The 20,625-nt window shown below is 30.8% G+C and overlaps 5 protein-coding genes across 5 annotated transcripts in view; 1 reads left to right on the top strand and 4 right to left on the bottom strand.

Annotated features, from left to right (window-relative positions):
- LOC101500288 (ABC transporter G family member 31-like) overlaps window positions 1-1,071 on the bottom strand; it is a 13,891-nt gene extending 12,820 nt beyond the window's left edge. The window contains 3 exon segments of the mRNA XM_073365262.1: window positions 31-119; window positions 209-329; window positions 462-1,071. Of these exon segments, the coding sequence (XP_073221363.1) occupies window positions 31-119; window positions 209-329; window positions 462-799 (548 nt within the window). The 5' untranslated portion in view covers window positions 800-1,071.
- Window positions 1,072-5,126: 4,055 nt separating this feature from the next.
- Window positions 5,127-10,154, bottom strand: LOC101499945 (protein DAMAGED DNA-BINDING 2). Its single transcript, XM_004490536.4, has 11 exons — window positions 9,751-10,154; window positions 9,362-9,452; window positions 8,350-8,477; window positions 7,755-7,877; window positions 7,568-7,656; window positions 7,330-7,450; window positions 7,066-7,157; window positions 6,627-6,756; window positions 6,278-6,526; window positions 5,983-6,179; window positions 5,127-5,636 (listed from the first exon to the last, which is right to left on the bottom strand). The coding sequence occupies exons 1-11, from the start codon at window positions 9,973-9,975 to the stop codon at window positions 5,414-5,416; spliced, it is 1,668 nt and encodes a 555-aa protein (XP_004490593.1). The 5' UTR covers window positions 9,976-10,154; the 3' UTR covers window positions 5,127-5,413.
- Window positions 10,155-11,747: 1,593 nt separating this feature from the next.
- Window positions 11,748-15,591, top strand: LOC101499446 (uncharacterized). The gene is made up of 5 exons (XM_004490535.4): window positions 11,748-11,863; window positions 11,969-12,252; window positions 12,645-12,754; window positions 12,870-13,057; window positions 14,662-15,591. Exons 2-5 carry the CDS (start codon window positions 12,080-12,082, stop codon window positions 15,379-15,381), a joined length of 1,191 nt encoding a protein of 396 aa, XP_004490592.1. The 5' UTR covers window positions 11,748-11,863; window positions 11,969-12,079; the 3' UTR covers window positions 15,382-15,591.
- Window positions 15,592-16,041: 450 nt separating this feature from the next.
- Window positions 16,042-17,642, bottom strand: LOC101499125 (UDP-glycosyltransferase 71K2-like). The gene is given in 2 exon segments (XM_012713000.3): window positions 16,042-16,221; window positions 16,223-17,642. Coding segments are annotated over 2 exon segments (1,401 nt in total). The 5' UTR covers window positions 17,521-17,642; the 3' UTR covers window positions 16,042-16,118.
- Window positions 17,643-18,653: 1,011 nt separating this feature from the next.
- On the bottom strand, window positions 18,654-20,376 carry LOC101498808 (UDP-glycosyltransferase 71K1). Its single transcript, XM_004490533.4, has one exon. It carries the CDS (start codon window positions 20,364-20,366, stop codon window positions 18,903-18,905), a length of 1,464 nt encoding a protein of 487 aa, XP_004490590.1. The 5' UTR covers window positions 20,367-20,376; the 3' UTR covers window positions 18,654-18,902.
- Window positions 20,377-20,625: the final 249 nt, after the last annotated feature.

The raw sequence follows: 20,625 nt of genomic DNA, 5'->3' as shown, positions 1-20,625 counted from the left end.
GGAAAGAGACGAAGAAGAAAGCATTATTACCTTCCAGGTTTGATGACGCCACTGACATTATCCAAAATAGTAAGTGCATGCCGTTTGGGTCGAAATATTCCCAACTTCGTTAGGATACACTGCGTTCAACCGCATAACGTATAGTAACAAATTAAATCACATGCATCATTCACCACAAATCAAATCAAAACAAAAATACGAAACTAACCTCTAAGGCGTCGCGAGTGTAATTGATCAGAGTAGGCAAAGCTCGAGAACCCATTAGAACATCAGCACTAATGGTCAGATTCGTGAACCTCACTTCAATCTTCGGCACCTCAATTCCAACCCTAACGCAACCAGAAACAACAAGTTAACAACGAACAAACGAAAAAAAAAATATAGATCTATAAATTTGAACTATCGCATAACGTGAAACTGGAAAAGAAAAACAACGATAATTGAAAATTTGAAATCGGTACTTGTCGAGGCGTTCTTTGATGGCCGAGAGGAGAGCGTAGTTGTCTTGAGCATTGGTGGCGAGAGCCTTCTTAACGACGAGTTCACGGTTGAGCCGATTAAGTTTTCTGACATCGACTAAGTTATCGGGGCTAGCATTTTCCGGCGTAGGTTGACGACGGGAAGAGGAAGCGCGGAGAACCGCGTAGTTGATGCGCTTCTGCGACGGTAAACGAGCAAGCGCCGCCCAATGAAGCTCCTCTTCATCTTCCTCCACAGTATCGGCATTCGAGGCTCTTGCAAAACTCTCGCTACCGATCGAACCTATTTCAAAGTACTCGCTTCCGTCGGAAGCTGCCATTGCTCTCTCTATTTAACTGTTTTATTATCTCTCTCTTTTTCTCTCTATAACTGTTTTTATTTTTCTTGTGAGAAGAATGAGTGAGTATGTGTGTTTGAGCTTTGATGTGTCTCTTGGAAGGGACTTATGAAGACGGAAGGAGAGGGATTAGCGATAGGTGTGTATGAAATGACGCAAATGCCCTCCGAATTTGGCGGTGAAGTTCGTTATGGTTTCGAGAAATGAAAGGAAGCTGTCAATTTGTTTGCTAATTGGGGTTTGTTTTTGTTACTATGTGAATGCAAATTAATTGTAGTGATCGCGAATGCCTAAGTTAGTTAACTATTGGTACGCCTTTGTCCTATTCGTTCGAATCCACTCTTTAATTCACTGTGATCCAATTTCGATGACTCATGACTCACGTGCTTGTATATACCATACCATGCATGCATTCATTTTTATTTTTTTTAGATAAAATATGTGCATGTCCACTTAAATATTGAGCTCTTATATTTAGCAATAGGAAATTGATATGTATCTCGAAAAGAAAAAGTCACGAATAGTCCATGAAACATTTGGCTTGATTTTAACAACTTTCTTTTTTGACTTTTACCCATTATATATGGCCATGCAAGTTTTTTATTGGTCTAATTCTATTCTTTTTTACAGTTTCATGACACAATCTCAAGTGATATACAGTAGTGCTCTTAGCAATAATAAAACATATACACCTATTTTTCTCTATACTCACTGAATGCTTTATTTCATCTCTATTTAACTATAAGTGTACTTCACACATTCTTTTATACGTAGACACTTATAATTTCTTTATATTCATTAAACATTCCATTCTCTTTTTATTTCTCTTTTTATTACATCATTATATCATATATATCATATTATTATCTCTATTTTTTTCTCTCTCAAAGTGTCTATTGAGAGTTTGAGTGTCTAAACATTAATTTCCTTATAAAACTTACTTTGTCCAAGAGTTTATAGACGAGTGAAATGGAGACTCTGGGGAGGATAAGTGAATCAAATATAAAGAAACATTCCACCATATTAAGACAATAATTTGTAAAAAATAATAAAAGAAATATTTTATCACTTTATACTTATATTCATTTAGGATGAAGAGTATCTCAAATTTCATAGTAAATTGTTAAGACAATTGTCTCTTTTCCAAAAGCAGTAGTACAGGATGCGAGGATGTGTGGGGTTTGCCATGTGATTTCCAGTTACTGCAACATTAACTACTGTCACCATAACTACTCCATTTATTACTAGACTCTATCTCAATAATAGAATCTCGTTTTTATTTTTTGTTACAATAGAATCTCGTTTATTAAATTATAGAAATTAAAATACTCCAGTTGATAATAATTTTCTTAAAAGAATTGTTATTTTTCAGAGAGCTTCTACTTTACATTCATAATTTAAAGTGTTTTAGTATATTATTGTCTAAATTAATAAATTGATAATTATTTTTATGAATTAGAAATCTATTTATCGACTTTAGTATTTTAGAAAAAATGATTTTGTAAAAAAAATATATCATTTTATTGTTTGTAAATATTTAATTCACTTTTTACATTTTATTGTAAAAAGTATTTAATATTCACTATTATGAATAATAAAACTTTAAAAAATAAATAAATTTTATTTCATTAACACTTTTGATAAATAATAGTTAGTTTTTATAATTTTTTAATTGATAGAAAATAGTTTTTTTTTTAAAACTCTCAATTTATATAAAAAAAACCTCATTTAACTATTAATTTAAATTCTCAATTTTTATATAAAAATAAAAAATGGTTGTAATTTTCCGTTTTTAATATGATACTCTATTTGATACTATGAATTACTCACCATTTATTATTTTCTAGTTTGCGTTTACATTAAATTAGTAATAATTTAGATAAATTTAATTCGATAAAATTGTTACTTTCTTTATCATTTATAGTTTGTCCTTATTTTGTTATGTGAAATAACCAAATAACACTTATCATATGCTCTAGTTTTGTCATTATCAATCGATCACTATAACCAAGTGTATTTGATTCCCAAATAGTAATTGAATATAGGACAGTACAAGATAACTTTTTGTAATCTAGCGTTTGATGCTTGATGCACAGAATAAACAATTTTACACAACACTTTGTTTGATATGTCTATACACCGGACATATATTAAATGATAGAAGTTTTACAATATGAGAATAAGAAGATTAAATTTTGATCACATAACCATGAATGATCAAGATTAGAAGAAAAAATTATGTGACTTTTTTAAGGGATCATATGTCACTTAAATAACTTTTAATTATGATCATTCATGTATGGTTGTATGATCAAGATTTAATATTTTCACCAGAAGAAAAAAATGATGTAGCCAAAAAGAAAGAAATAAATAATAATGAGAAGAGAGAGATAAGATGGATAGAAAGATAAGAAGGTGAGAGTAGGGATGTCAATCGGTAGGGTTTGAGTAGGGTACTATAGTACTCGTCCTCATACCTGCGATTTAAAAAAATACCCATACTCGTGTCCGTACCTTCTTGGGTACCAACTTTAATACTCGTACCATTACCCTCTGGGTACTTAAGTGCCCGTACCCATACCCATTATCCACGCTTTAACTAAAAAAATTTATAAATAAATGATATTGTTGTGATTAAATTTAAAAATTATTCAAATATATTATAAACCCAAATATTTTCTAACTCAAAATATTTCAAATGAACATTCGTTAAAATACATATTTAAATATCCATAATAATATTTTTATGAAGTTGCAAGTCATATGATAATATTATTCGAGATCTGTAAAAACAATTGATATACAGTTGCAAGTATAATTATAAAGTCACGATTAATAAGACATAACTATTAGTTATAAAATCACAATTATTTACCTATTCATCATAATCAAATTCTAAAAAAGTTTGCAAATACTTATCTTTCAATTATAAATATTGTAGTGGTCAAATGATATTAATAGATGTTAAAACATAAAAGAAAACAATTAATTAAACTAAACACTAATATAATAAATAAATAAATAATATATTTATATAAGTGTGGGTGTGGGGTAGGGTGGGTACTATAGTACCCATTATGTGGGTTTTTACCATACCTTTTATGGGTTTTTTGCGGGTATCCACTAGATCTGAGTCTAATTATCCTCCCTAGGTGAGAGGCGTGAGAGAGTATAGAAAGACCTAAGAGATTAAACAGAGAGATAAGAGGGGAAAAGAGAAAGAGATATGAGATATATAGGGAGATAAGAGAGAGACATGGATAAGAAAGTATAGAGAAAGGGACATGAGAGAATAGAGAGATATAAATGAGAGAGAGGGTAGAGATAGATAAGAATTTTATTTTAGTAAAAAAAAAAAGTCTTTTGATATTTTGAATAGAAAAATGTTATTTAAACACAAAATATAGATACAATACTTACAATATACGAAGAACGATATTTAAAAACAAAATCAATTTTTTTATTATTGAGACATATATGTGTGACATATATACAAATTTATATTATTAACTACTTTAAATACTTTATTAATCACTAAAACATAAATTATTAACTATTTATTTAACATATATATTATTAATCACAAAAATATTTTAGAGTGTCATATATAAAATAAGAGGATTATAGAGGCTATTACCAAATTTATCATTCTCATCCATATATACGACTTGTCAATATGATTAAATTCTATAGTCAATATGAGCGAACACCAACAAATATTATTTTCAAAGATATATGAGATTAAAAATTATAGATCTTATATTATTTTTTTATTTTTATTTTTATCATTTATCATATATGAAAGAAATTAGTTTGATTGTTAGTATTAAAATTTCAATTTAATTATTTTTTATTGGTTTCTAAAATATTTACTTACACGTGTTTTTTACTATCTTATTAATTATTTCTCATTATTTGCTTTTGAATGAAGTTTATATTTTATAAAAAAGAAGAAAAAAAATGCACTACGCGGCTTCATTCAATAAGAGAAACATATTTAAGATGTTTTAAAAATAAAAAATTCCAACTTCCAAAATTTTCACATTTAAACATAATTGAAAAATTAAACCTATTAGTGTAGACTAGGCCACACTATCATCGACGTTTTACTAAAACCCAGAATACATGCTGGAATAAGCAATATTAACATCCAGATTTGCTTGGGCTAGTTCGACGCAAGCCTTAATTATTTTTAATAAAATAATGAAAAGATTATTTTGTAATTTTAATAGATTTTTAGGGGTAGATAGACTAAGTGTTGGCGAGTGAAATAGATTGATTTCTCTTTCCAATAATTCAAAGACCTTAATGAAAACATAAAACCATAATTATAATATATCAATCTTAAGCTTGATAAGTACACTTTTACATAGATAAAAAAGTGTAAAATCCACATAACCTACAAAGTTAATATGAACATAATACACAACTAGTACCACAAAAGAGAATGTGTCACGTATAAAGCTAGCAAGGCCTGCATCTTTTACAAAATTACGTCCCAACCCCAAAAAACAAAACTAGGAAGGGAGCTTGGTAACCTATACAGGGTTAGCAGTTGAATTAGAAAACCTTCACACACAAACAAAAATGAACATTTTAGCAATTATCCTTTGTCGAGCAGCGAGACAATTTCCACTCGGTCTGCTTGGCCTTGGACTTGAACTTCTTGAGCTTTGAAATGCCTTCATCGTCGGATTCATCACTATGATCACCTTTTTTCTTACGTTTCTTCTCAGCTTTTCCACAATCCACAAACTTCCTTTCATCCTTCTCCTCGACAGGCTCGGATTTCTCCTTCGGCTTCCAAATGAACAGAGATCTGAAATATCATACCATTAGGACCTATAGCTTTCTATTGAAGCATTTCCTTAATAGTTGTAACTTGACACATTGGATAATTTGTATATACTCATATATCCAACCTTAATAGATTGAGGAGTCTAAAGAGTTGAACATGATACATGAGTTTACTCTTAAATGGAAAATGATCTTGTTAAAGATCCCTTGTAATTTTATAAATCAAATTTTCTACTTTAAAGGCTAAAAATTTGAATTTGAGGCAATAGATCTTTTGTCATACATATATATGAAGGAGAAAAATCAAAAGTTTCATTATCTATTCCTAGTACTTTAGAATTAGTAAGAAAATGTGAGACAAATCATACCTAGAACTCCCAGTTGCAAGGATATCATCGCGGGGATGCAGTTTATTCACTGGGCTGATGGTTGTGATGTTCGGGTCCATGACTTCCGCTACCAATTGTCCAGTACTAATATCTATAAAATCAATTGGATGCAGGGCTGCGCCATTAAAATTTTCACTTATATAACGGCCAACAACAGCAAGTGATTCCGATGGATCCTACAATTACATAAAACAATATTGTTCCTAGAGTCAGGAGAAATGTTAAAGGAAACATTGTAAATAAATTGGCGCAAAATTCGAAACAAGAACGCCACCTTTGGATCCCATTCAGCTTTGAAGGGGGTTAAATGGCGATTGAAATCATGACTATGCACGATTTCTCGGCTTGGAGATTCCATATTACTAAAGATAGAATCCCATATACGAAGACGGTTGTCCTGTGATGTAGTAAGAATTTTGTTTCCAGATAATGGAGAGAAATACGCAGAGTTAACAACACGTGTATGCGCAAGATTACAAAGTGATGATCCAGCTTCTAAGCGACGCATATCCCAAATACGAGCCTAAAAAGCACAAACTGTTAAGCACGCAACAAATGCTCAAAAAATCAACTAGCTTCTATATCAATCAATATCAATATATGTATAAAATGGAAGAACTCACATAATGATCGTTTCCACAAGTCAAAAGGATGTCTGGTTGAAGTGGATTGCAATGGATACCAGTAACTTTGCTACCTTTTTTATGGATCAAAACTGCGTCACTATTCCTATGGTTGGACCGCATGTCGACCCTATAAAGATCACAGGAGGTTCAATATTATTGCTAAGCTAATTTGTTTCATAAACATGACAACAGATTCTTACTTAGAAAGAAACATGTTAGAAAGATGGCTACTATTTCTATTCCCTAATCAAGAAAAATCCAAAATAATATGAAATATAAAGATGGAGATTCAGTAGCATAACATATGAGTATTTTTATAGCTAACCAAATTAGATAGAGAGATAAATTACAATTGAGTTGAGGACTATATAGACACGTGGAGATAGTAAAAAGAAAAAACCAAAGTTATGCGGGTAGGCTAAAGGAAGTTACTTACAAGTGAAGAAAACCAAAGTTATCGGCAACAAGCACAAGACCTTTTTCGCAGTTAATATCCATGCCATAGAGCATTTTCCAGGTGTTTGGACCCTAATAAAAACAACACATACAAATAAACTTTTTCACAGTTAATATCATCACAGATATTATCGTTCACAAATAGAGAATTTCTTAACCACCTTGAGTATATCCATGTAGTCAAGAAGTTAAAAGAGACAACTATACAAAATAAGTTAAAAAAACATTAACAGAAAAATGTTACCTGCCATCCATCAGGATTCAGGTTCATCGGAGCAGATGATATTCCAGTCTCCAAGTCAGTACAACTAATGGTTCCATCTGAAGATGCAGAATAGACCATACAATCATTCGTAGGATTAAACCTACAAAAGTTTTCCATTTAGAATCTAACATTTGGAGTTCAGGATAAAACATGTGCAAAAGCGAAACAATGAAGGAAAGAAATGCAACAACTCAAGAAGGCCTACAAAGCAACTTACCGCATGTTATTTAGTATACAAGAATGTATGTTCCCATAGACTACTTTCTCGTGCACTTTTTCGAAATCCCAGACTCCAAGTTGTCCTTTCTTTTAATAAGAATAGAGCAGGAAAAAAGAAATCAAAGGCTGAAAAATAAACCTTAAAATTAATCGCAGCTAATGTAATTTACTGTAATATAAGTAACCTTATCTCCCGATAACAGGATGTTATTCTTTGTCGGGTGGAACTCCAAGCTTGTTATCCTTCTACTATGATATCTGATAACAGCACAATTCACTTGGTCTGGAATCACATTTTTAGGCTTCATCTATCGCATAAAACAGGAAAACGTGAAATTTAAAAAAGAAGAACATCATAACATTAGGCGCTATGATAAATAGCTGGGAACAAGAGAATACATAAGCATTATGGAATCATTTGAAGGACTAAATGGAAACATATGAAGAAAAATTCAATTATTTGCCTCCATAATGAAAAGATTCAAAAATCTACATGTGTTAACTAAGAATAGATGTAGAACATTATCAAGTAATGAAACTTTTAGCACATATCATTCAGCACATAAGTTGCAAGATCATTATATGATGAAAAAAAGGATTTACTGTTTTACAGTGGAAACTTAGAGTAATGCTTGAACCAGATTACAATGATACTACATTGAAACAAATAAAACAGTAAAAAAATTCACTACACAAAATTAATGACACAGTACAATGAGAAAACCTATTCTTCAAAACTAAGGTTAAATTAAATTCTTAAAAAAAATGATTTAGGCTTACTGAAGGAATGTCATTTCTTAGCTGGCGTTCAAACACATACTCCAAAGGTTTAGACGTTTTTCTGCGGGGCGCCGGAATGACACCATGCTCCGAAGTGACCCGATGTGGGCAATTCAAAGTGGTATGCCCTATTCAAAATCACAAGATGAGAAATATAAGAAACTAAACAAGTTACTATCAAACCAGAGAGAAAATATGAGACAAGGTCACAAAGATAACCATTCTAATTAGTAAAATGACGAGTGTGTGTCTAGGTGAGAGTTTATGACACAATGTGATTTTTACATTGGTTATCAACTGCCCAAAACAATCCTCTTCTTTTATTTAGTGTTGTTAAATATCAGCTATATCGGTATTGTAGTGTAACAGAACTTGATCAAGTCACTATTGTTTTGCAATATGCTATTTAGTACAAAATTAGGTCAAATAGCAGCTGTAGCGGCACTATAACACTGTTGCGCAGCAGAATTTAAGCAAACGACTTCAACTTTGTAGTAACTAAGTAACTAGCTAGTACTAGAATATTGCCTCAATCATTTTCTCCACCACTTCTTAGAAGACAAAATCATTAACGACAAGCTACAACCAAAACAAAATCACTTTTATCCCATATAAAGAAAGTTTGGGAGTTTGGGGAGCTCAACGCCTTCCCAAACATGGAACAAAATACTTCCAAACTATCAAAACATTTTTAAAGCACAAACACTTCAAATTGAAAACGTGTCCGGTGTCCGACACGACACCAATACATGTGGTTACATTCAATCACTTTCATTTCCTTAAAATTATTAAGAGTGTCTATGTATCAATGATGTGTCAATTGTCTATTATGTGTCAGTGTCGTAACTAATGTCTATGCTTCATAGTTTTTTCTATTTAAAAAAAATGACAGAGACATTAACATGATGCATTTTGAAATCCAATATATCAGCATACCACATTCACTACTAAAAAGAAAATGCCAATACAAACAATGTAAGGAAGATAAGAGTTACTATCAGTTACCACGTACCAGGAGTTTTACAAAGAAAACAAGGTTTCATTGGACAATCAATATAAGTAGCACCCTTAAAACCTGCCTCATGTCCAGGCTTCTTACAAACCTATAATAACAGCTTCAAATATAATATTAGTCACACAGTAACTATAATAACAAAACAGAGTTCCAATACTGATATATTCGCTTAATATTTAAAAAAATAATAATTTTGACTTTATATTATTAAAGATGATTTTTATATAAATTTATTTAAAAATTATAGAAATTTATTAAATTCATTTGTTATTTATTAAAAAAATAATAATTTAGATATCCCTTATTAAAGATTTTAGTATGATAAAAATTACACTTTTAAAAAATATATCTTTCAAAATCACATTAAAAAAAAAAAAAAGAGTAACCTTGCAAACTTTTTTGAGAGCTATAGTAATGGGTGTTTTCCCTTTCCGGTTTACGTCAAAACCCAGTTCCAGTTTCTGAGTCTTTTCATTTTCAGTAAACCCATTTTGTTCATGATGGAGTATTTCTTCTTCCTCTAGTTCTTCTTCGGAGGAACTCTGTTCGGAGTCAGAGTCTCTTTCAATGAGAACTTTGGGGAACGATGATCTTCGAGTGACCGGTGACATATTTTGTTAAAGAAAGGAGTAACCGACCCTTTTGTTTTGCAGTGATGATGGAAGCGGGAAAATGGAAAGACACAGGAAGACAAAAAGAAGGGTTGGTTAGAGAGTTGGGAAGTCGGTACAAGGAAATAATGGGGAAAAATGAAATCAGTACGATTTCACCGTTTGTTTTTTTGGTTTCGGATTGTACACGTAACGCATATGTTGAATTACATTTATGCACCTACAATTTAAAGGTCGCGAGGTTTTAAAGTACTTATAAAAAATAATTCATTTTATCAATTAATCATATTTATTGATAATATTTAATTTTTATTATTAATAATATCTAATTTTTATTAAAAACTACTTATAAACTTACTTTAAGTATGTTTAAAAACTAAATTATATTAAAAAATTAATATTTAAATGCAGTTTTCGTTCCTTATTTTAATTAATTTGTAATTTTAGTTCTTTTATTTTTAATTTTACAATTTTAGTCATCTTATTTTAACTGATTTTTAATTTGATTCCTCTATTTTTAATTTCTCCATTTCAGACCTTCTATTTTAATTAATTTATAATTTTGATCCCTCTATTTTTAATTTCCAAATTTTGGTCTCTCTATTTTTTAAAACTGAGACAATTTATAAATTTAATGGATCACGTATCTTATTTAATAAAATCTAATGGATAACATTTAAAAACTATATAATATTAAAAAATAGATATTTATTTAAAAAATTAATTAAAAAATAGTTTTTAAATATTTTAAAACTAATTAATTCTAAAAATAGTTTTATTTCTTATTTTTTTAAACTGATTTCAATTTTTATTATTTTAAAAAATAGTTTTTACAAGAAATTCTAATTATTATTTTTATTACTAGTATTTTTATCATATTTAAAAGAAAACAGAATTTAAATAAAAATTTATTTTTATCATAACATAGAATTTTACTAAAAATAAGATATTTTCTTAAGAAATAAACATTTTTTTTAAATAAAATATAGAACTTAAATTTTTCTTTATTTTTAAAAAATCATAAATTATTAATTATTAAAAACAAACCACCACCACCATATTTAAATTAATAATAAAAAATTCTTGATTTTTTTAAAATAATGAAAATAATTTAAGTTCTGTTTTTTATTTTAAAAAAATATGTTTTTTCTTAAGAAAATATCTTATTTTTAGTAAAATTTTGCTTTATGATAAAAATAAAATTTTATCATAAACATATTAGTAGTAAAAATACTAATTAACAACTCTTATAAAAACAGTTTTTAAAATAATAAATTTTGAAATCAGTTTAAAAAAATAGTAAATAAAAATATTTTTAGAATTAATTAGTTTTAAAATAATTAAAAACTATTTGTTAAATAGTTTTTAATAATAAAAAATATTTTTTAAATAAATATCTATTATTTTCTTAATGTTATATATATTTTAAAATGTAATCTATTATATTATATTTTATAAAATAAAATATCTGATCTATTAGATTTACAAAATGTGTCAATTTTAAGAAGTAGATGACCAAATTTTAAACATTAAATATAGAGGGACAAAAATTACGAATCGGTTAAAATAAAAAGACCAAATTAAAATTAAAAATAGAGAAATCAAAATTATGAATCAGTTAAAATAAAGAGACTAAAATTATAAAATTAAAAATAAAAGAACTAAAATTATAAATTAATTAAAATAGAAGAATTAAAACTGCAATTAAAAATAATAAAACAAAACAAAAAAGTTGATTAAAAGAGCAACTAGGGCCTGATTCTAGGCCCGCTCTCAAACCCGTCCATCCAAAGATAACAAGCCCATTTATTCAAATCTTCACATTTTCTTGGTGCTATGTCACAACACCCCAAGCACCACCTCTTGTATTTTGCTACCTTATTACTAGGTATGCATAACACATGTCTTGATTTGATTTTAAAATTTTAATGTTCTCACTATATAGTTAGATACTAATATTAATTAATATTATGTTTGGAGTTTTCATTTTCAGATTTCTTTGAATTGAAAGTTGAAACTCATTTTCGACTGAACACAACCTGCTTGACATAAACCCCAACTGATCTACTGTTACGATTTTTTATATAACTTTGATGTTAGAGAGATGAATCCGTTAACCCTAGTGAAGCGCATTCAGAAAATCAATTCAAGAGAAGCTGATTTAGGTATAAGCGAACAAGCTTCGTGGCACGCTAAATACAAAGATTCAGCATATGTATTTGTTGGTGGCATTCCCTTTGATCTCACCGAGGGTGATCTTCTTGCTGTTTTTGCTCAGTATGTCTTCTTTTCTCTTCTATTTCATCCATTCGTTGTATATAAACATAAAGATCAAATTCATATACTTTCAATCAACCATAACTGTCATGATAATCGTGATCATTAAAAATATGACTTTAATGATATAATTATAACTATTTCTAAAGTTGCACATATGATTGATTGAGTGTGATTTGTTGGATATAATTTGATTTATGTAAAGTTCATTTGACACTATTAGTCAATCATAATCATCAGATAATAAAAAAATTGTCCAACTTTAGTCATATCTTTATCTTAAGTCACAGATGTGATTTGTTGACGATATAAAACTTTTTACACCGATATTGTATCAAAATTAAACTCAACGAAATTTGTATTTTGAAATTCTTTTTTTTGGTGGAACCCAGATATGGGGAGGTTGTTGATGTTAATCTGGTTAGAGACAAAGGTACTGGCAAATCAAAGGGTTTTGCATTCCTTGCATATGAAGATCAAAGAAGCACTAATCTTGCTGTTGGTTGGTCTCTGTCCTATGATTTTAAATTATGTGTTTTCTTTTTTCATTTGATTATCTGTTTTTTAAGGGATCTAATGTTGATTTGCCTTGTAATGTTTGATTTTTGGGGACTCAGATAATCTGAATGGAGCTCAAGTTTTAGGTAGGATTATTAGGGTGGATCATGTTGATAAGTATAAGAAGAAGGAGGAGGAAGATGAAGAGACAGAGCGACAGAAAAGGGAGGCCCGTGGTGTTTGTCGAGCTTTTCAAAGAGGGGATTGTACTCGTGGAGCTGGATGCAAATTTTCTCATGATGAGCAAGTAAGAGAAGTATACATTATCATGCCAAAAAAGTATTTTAAGCTCTTAATTTTTTGATATTGTTTGACAGTTATATATGGTAGTTCTACTACTCCCATGACCTTATCTTGAAAATTTGAACATTGAAGTTTGACTAATGGTAGAACATAGTTGAAGTGTTCATAGACGAACAAATGGGGAAAATAGAGAGCACCAATAGGTATTTGGTTACAATGGCTAATGTGGCCAATATGTTAGAGAGAAATGGTAGTTATAGTATATTAAGGAGATGGTTAGCAAAGAAGGAGGATTTGAATATTATTCTGTTAGAAAGCTTATGGTTTGGGCAGAGAGAGAAATGTCTTCTCTGGAAAGCGCAGAGTGGTAGGCGAAAAAGTTGAACATGGAATTTATTAGCCAACACTGAAGCTTGATGACTTAAGTTCGGCTTTTGCCTTGACTTTGTTGATTAGTGAATACCTTTATATTGAACTTTATTTGAACTTTGAAGTTGTATTAGCATTGCATTTCACAGTTTTTGGGGTTATTTCAACATGGCATCTCTAAGCTGTAGCTTGTTTCAATTATGCTGTTGGAGCAGTTATGGTATACAGCTTAATTATGCATACCGTGAAACGTGTATGTACAGATTGTTTCTGCAATCCAGGGGCGACTGAAGGGAAACATTGCACAAGTTTTTTATGAGTTGTTTCTATAAGCTACTCTAGGGAGCTTATGAAAATGAACTAAAAACAAACTTATTAGGTATTTCCATAAGGCCTTCCAAACACATACTCAAGTGCTTATGTTATAAGTCCATGTATGATCTTGAGAGTGCCCCCTCTAATACCATTAAGCTCTTGTGCTCTTGCATGACCTTATTCCATAATAACCACTTATGAAGTATAGAAAGATTACTAGTAACGGGATATTGAAAAATGATTAAAATTAGGAAACAATCTTGGTTCTGTACCTCACAGTCTGCATATGTGATGCGGTTGAAATAGGAATATGAATTTTAGTTCTCTATCTGTCTATCTGATATCTTATGCATTTCTAAATAGATTTGGACCAAGTTTTGATTATGATTCGATGACCAAAATTTAATATCAACATAAGGGTATGGTACAATGATGGCATAAATCTTACACTTTTCTGAATATGTTCTTAGGGAATTACACTTCTGTACTACTCTCTCACCGGACTTGCTGAATTAGATTTGGAAGCTTGTTGTCAGTAGTAGGACTGATGTTAGTCTCTCCCAAGTTATAACCCAAACAATGAAAATAGAAATCGATACAGTGATTAAGCTTGAGTTTGCTGATCGTACTGCATAATTGTAGACATGAACTATAAGTTCCACTTCTTATTACTTGAAATCGGAATTATTTGACTTCACCACCCTGTTGTGTAATTCTTCGATGCTTCTTTATCTTCCCTGTTTTATCTTTTGTGTATTTTATACTCAGTTTTTCTTTGCTTATGATTGCAGTTTTAAAGTTGTTTATGTTTTAAAAATTGCTGATATTTGGAATAGATCCTTCTACTGCTTAGATGAAGATTATTTGTCCAGCTACTTTATTGCATGTTTTCAGTTTTTCACTGACTATGTTATCCATTTGTAGAGAGCTGCAAATACCGGTTGGGGTGACAATGGTGAGAAAGACAAAGCAAAATGGGATAATGACAAATATGATGGTCCCAAGAAAGAAAGAAGAGATGGCAACAATCAATCAAATCGCATTCCTGAAACTAGAGACAGAGATTCACGCTCCATAGCTCATGACAATGAGATGGAATTAGACAACCAATCCAAGCGAAGTGATAGAAGAGAGAACAAAGTGTTGCGGAGGCATGCTGACGATGATAGATTTGAGGGAAGAGAAAATATCAGTAGAAGAGAAGAAAGGAGACCAAGAAGGTATGAAGACGGTGAATTTGAACATCGGTCAAGAGAAGATCAACATAGGAGAGAAGAGAAAAGATCAAGGAATGATTATGATGGTCGGGAACATGAGTCAAGAGATCATAGAAAGGAAGACAGGAGGCCAATAAAGCGAGTTGATGTCGAGTTTGAGCCCAAGTCAAGAGATTCTGGTGTAAGAGAAGATAAGAGACCGAGTAGGCAGGATGTTGATGATTTTGGAAGCAAGTCAAGAGAAACACTTGGTAACAGGGAAGAGAAGAGATCAAGAAAGCACACTGAAGATGAATCTGTGCCAAGGTCAAGAGAAGATCGTGATAGGAAGCAAGATAACAGATCATATAAAATTGATACTGACCGATCAGAATCAAAAGGAAGATACGATTCTGACCGAAGAGAGGAAAAGAGGTCAGGAAGGTAATGACAATATTGGACGGGTTTTACCATGGACAAGAATGAGTATTAGAGTAAGTTCAGTGACATTTGATAACCTGAAATGTAGCTCGTTCGTTGTAATATTTCCATAGTCATTTTGTTTGTCATATGATTTACTTGTACTGCAATTGGTTCAGCAATGATTTTCCTTTTGGAGTGCTGAGTTTGATAAATATTGTTTGACTACAGTGTCCAACTACCAATTCTAATGCATCATGCATTCGACAAATTTAGATTTTAGAGCATCACGTTCACAGCCTTTTGCTTAGATAAGTCCAATGACATTTGATAACCTCTTATGCAGCTCGTTCCTTGTAATATTTCCATAGTCATGTTGTTTGTCATATGATTGAAATCTTTAAACAGAAAAAGACATTACTTTTACTTGAAATTTGACCAAGTAACCATATCATATTTAAAAGGTTTATCAGGATATTTTAAAATTAATCATTGATGGCCAAAATTGATTTAGAAATTTCATCTTATGTCCTAAGTTCAGATGCTAATAAACCCTCCAGAGAAAAGCAGAACTCAACAGAAATAATATGTATAGGTGCTTGCTTGAGTAAATATATCATGCAACTATTTCCATTTTCAACTTAAATTCATTCATCAAATTTTAGGTACTTACACAAGCTATAGTAACTAACATAAAAACACTCATTTATTCATTGATACTAGGAAATAGCAACTCCATCAATAAATAAAAACATTAGTTTATTATCAGTTGCTTCCTATCATATTATCAATAAGTTTTCCAACAGAAATGAAAGAAGATCCACCATCAATAACAGCTTTCCTAGCCATATCTTTCATCTCTTGAATTGTGCACAATATTATCTTTCTCCATCAAATGCTTCAACCCTTTCTCAATCTCCTCAGCCAATACAACATCACTACCTGCTTTATAATCCACTCTCAACTCCACAACTATACCCCATTCCTTCACCATCCTAAAAGCATTAAGCTGTTGTTCTGCATAAATAGGCCAAGTCAATATTGGCACACCAAACCACAAACTTTCCAAAATGGAATTCCATCCACAATGTGAAACAAACCCACCAATAGCCTTATGTGCCAAAACCTCAACTTGGGGTGCCCATTCACATATCATTCCCTTACCTTCCATCCATTCGAAAAACCCTTCTGGTAAAATTCTTTCTTCATTGTTACTTGTTGGTGGAGACCTCATAGCCCACAAGAATCTTACTCCACTCAGCTTAAGTCCTAATGCTATTTCTCTTGTTTGAGATAAACCAAAGCTTCCCCAGCTCCCAAAACATAAAAAGATAACAGATCTGTATGGCTGCTCATCTAGCCATTTCAATATAAGTTCATGTTGAGCTTGATCTAAATTTGGGTTAGGTTGACTTTTTTGATCAATCAAAGGACCAACTGCATAAATAGGAGGGGTTCTGTCATAATGGTCATATAATGCATCAACAGCATACTTCTCTAACTCTGAAAATGTATTAACAATAATCCCTTTGGTGTCATTGAATCTCTCAGCATGCTTGTAATAGGCCTCATAACCATCTTTGAGAAAAACTTCCTTGGGTAAAACAGAAGAAGGTACCGGATTTGAGAAACCAGGAACCAACAATTCAGGATCAGAATAATTGAAAACATCTTCAATTCGGCGTTTTTGAAGTGAAAGCATGAACGCCAAAAATCCAACATTTGATGTGAAAAACAAATAAGAAGGGATACCAAGTTCATTTCCTATATCAATGAATGAAACACAGAAGAAATCTAAGACCAACCCAACAACTGGGTTGGAATGGGATGATAAAATGTTTTGAATGGTAGCTTTGACATGAGGTATGAGTGTTTGAATGAGAATTTTGAGGTATTTTGGTGGTGATATCAATAGCTCTTTTGGTGGTTGTTCCACTTGAGGAAGATCAATGAGTTGGATTTTTGGTTGTGAGGCTAAAACTGATTTGATGTATGAATCTGAAAAGGGTGTGTCTGGGACCTTGATGCATAAGACTGTGATGTGAAGATTGTTGTGAGTGTTGATTAAGAGTTTTGCAAATTCAAGTGATGAAGTTAAGTGGCCAATCCCTGGTAAGGGAATCAATATAAGTTCTGCTTTCTTCTTCTTCAACTCATTCATAGCCATTTTCTTATCTAAAACTCCAGATTTAAGTTTGGTATTTTGTACATATATACGGCCTACAAGAACCTGAATGCGTAAAGGAAATAGGAATTCAAAAGGTTTAAATTTTTTGTCTTAAAATGGTTAGACTTTGATTTGACATTAGCACTAAATAGTATACAGTTAGTGGAAGGATACAAATGTAAATATCTTAGTAAGTGTTTAATGAATTTTAAAGTTTTTCTATCTTTGAACTTAGACACTATTCTTTTACACTAAAATTTTATTTGACTGAAAAAAATATTGTTAATGATTTGTAAAGCCAAATTAACCAAATGTAAAAATAATGAACTGACAGTATATAAACCAAATATTTACACGCGATTAACCGCATGACATGCGTGTACAATTCCATATAGTGTGAACTATATAGTGTCCTTGCTCGTGTGCCAAATTAGCGCAACTCTTTTTTATTATTGTACTATTTTGTATTTATTGTTTAGCTTTAAATGCATTTTTATCTATTTATTTGGTTTCATTTACAATTTTGGTTTTCCCACTATCTAAATCTATAATTTTATTAAAAGAGTAATAATATTTGAACACATTTTTAAACACAAATACAAGTGATCTTGCATACAATCTCTCTATTCATTTAATATTTTTTTTTTACTTTTCCCCTTTTTATTTCTCTTTATTAACTTTTTTTTATCTTCTTCTACAAAAATAAATCTCACACATTCATTTTCTCTTTCTTCCATAATTCATCCTTCTTGCAATGTAACTTTTCATTTCATTCCTTCCCATTAATTTCAAATTTTGTCTTTCGTAAACTTAATTAATGACTTAAAACAAGATATAAATCTGGTTAATGACTTAAAACAATATGATTAATTACTTTCACAACTTGGTTAATAGATTTGAATAGAAAATTTTGTCATCATAATCAAACAATATAATTTGATTAATGGTTTTAAGAAACATGATTAATATTGTGAACAATTTGTTAACGAATTTGAACTGAAAATTTGCGCATTCTAATCAAACAAAATATAAATTTGGTTAATAACTTAAAAAAAAATTAAATGAAGAGAAAGATTGTGTGAAAAATAAAAAGGGAGAAATTAAATGAAGAGAGAGATTATACGTAGAGTGACTTGTATTTGTGTTTAAAAATGTGTTCAAATATTATTGCTCATATATAACAATAGAGTCTTCTTTCAAAAAATAAAGAAATACATAAACAACTCAGTCTCGAAAAAAAAGAAAAAAACAGAAACTGCAAAAAAACAGAAACTGCAGAAACAAAAATCTAATAAAAATAAAAAAACATAGTTTTTCAAATTTAGCAGGTTTTCTGACACTTGAATATTATAAAAATTAGCATCTTTTTGCATATTTTTTTATCAGTTGCTTCCTATCATATTTTGAATAAGTTTTCCAACAGATATGAAAGAAGATCCACCATCAACAACAGCATTCCTAGCCATCTCTTGCAACTTCTTCTGCACAACATTATCTTTCTCCATCAAATGCTTCAACCCTTTCTCAATCTCCTCAGCCAATACAACATCACTACCATTTCTATAATCCATTCTCAACTCAACTCCTAATCCAAATTCCTTCACCATCCTAAAAGCATTAAGCTGTTGTTCTGCATAAATAGGCCAAGTCAATATTGGCACACCAAACCACAAACTTTCCAAAATAGAATTCCATCCACAATGTGAAACAAACCCACCAATAGCCTTATGTGCCAAAACCTCAACTTGTGGGGCCCATCCACATATCATTCCCTTACCTTCCATATTCATCCATTCTAAAAACCCTTCTGGTAAGCTTTTTCCTTCATTGTTACTTGTTGGTGGAGACCTCATAGCCCACAAGAACCTAACTCCACTTTTCTTAAGTCCTAATGCTATTTCTCTTGTTTGAGATAGAACAAAGCTTCCCATGCTCCCAAAACATAAAAAAACAACAGATTTATCTGGCTGCTCATTCAAAAATTTCAATATAAGATCATGTTGAGCTTGATCTAAATTTGGGTTAGTTTGACTTTTGAGATCAATCAAAGGACCAACAGCATATATAGGAGGAATCTTTTCATCATGATCATATAATGCATCAATAGCATACTGTTCTAAATCTGAAAATGTATTAACAATAATCCCTTTGGTGTCATTGAACCTCTCAGCAAGCTTATAATAAGCAAAATATCCACCATCTTTGTTAAAAGCAGCATCAGGCAAAACATTAAAAGGAACTAAATTTGAGAAACCAGGAATCAACAGTTGATTATCCGGGTCAGCGTAATCGAAAACATCCTCAATTTTTCGATTTTTAATCGAAAGCATGAGACTTAAAAAACCAACATTTGATGTTAGAAACATATAAGAAGGGATGCCAAGTTCATTTCCTATATCAATCATTGAGATACAGAAAAAATCTAGGACTAACCCAACAACTTGGTTTGAAGTAATTGTTTGGAGGGTTGATCTGACATGAGGTATGAGACTTTCCATGAAAGTTAAAATGTAGAATTCATGTGATTTGAGTAGTTCATGTGGAGGTTGTTCAACTTCAGGAAGATCAATGAGTTTGATTTGAGGTTGTGAGTTTAAAACTGTTTTGATGTATGAATCTGAAAAGGGTGTGCCTGGAAATTTGATGCATAGTACTGTGATGTGAAGATTGGTGTTAGTATTGATTAGGAGCTTTGCAAATTCAAGTGATGAAGCTAAGTGGCCAATTCCTGGTGAAGGAATGAATATTAGTTCTGATTTTTTGTTATGCATTTCATTCAAGGCCATTTTCTTTTCTGTTTCTGTGTGGTGAGAAAGAGTAGAAGAATTTGTTTTAAATAGTGTCATAACTTTTTTGCTGTCATACAATTATTTATTTAGTTTGTGGAGGCGTTGCATTATTATCTACTCCATCTACTAAAGTAAAGTATTCTTCCATTCGAATGGGTGGTTCTGTATAAATTCAAAAATCGACTTTATATAAATAAATTTTAATTATATATAAAAATTTATCACGCTTTTATTTATTAAATATTTTAAAAATAAATTAATTATTAAATATAAATTTATTTATTAATTAATTGATTTTGAAGAATCGTCTATAACT

This window comes from Cicer arietinum, chromosome 2, assembly GCF_000331145.2.
Source record: "Cicer arietinum cultivar CDC Frontier isolate Library 1 chromosome 2, Cicar.CDCFrontier_v2.0, whole genome shotgun sequence".
Lineage (NCBI taxonomy): Eukaryota > Viridiplantae > Streptophyta > Magnoliopsida > Fabales > Fabaceae > Cicer > Cicer arietinum.
Note: the sequence above shows the minus strand (reverse complement) of the source record. Positions and strands in the feature narration are given on the sequence as shown.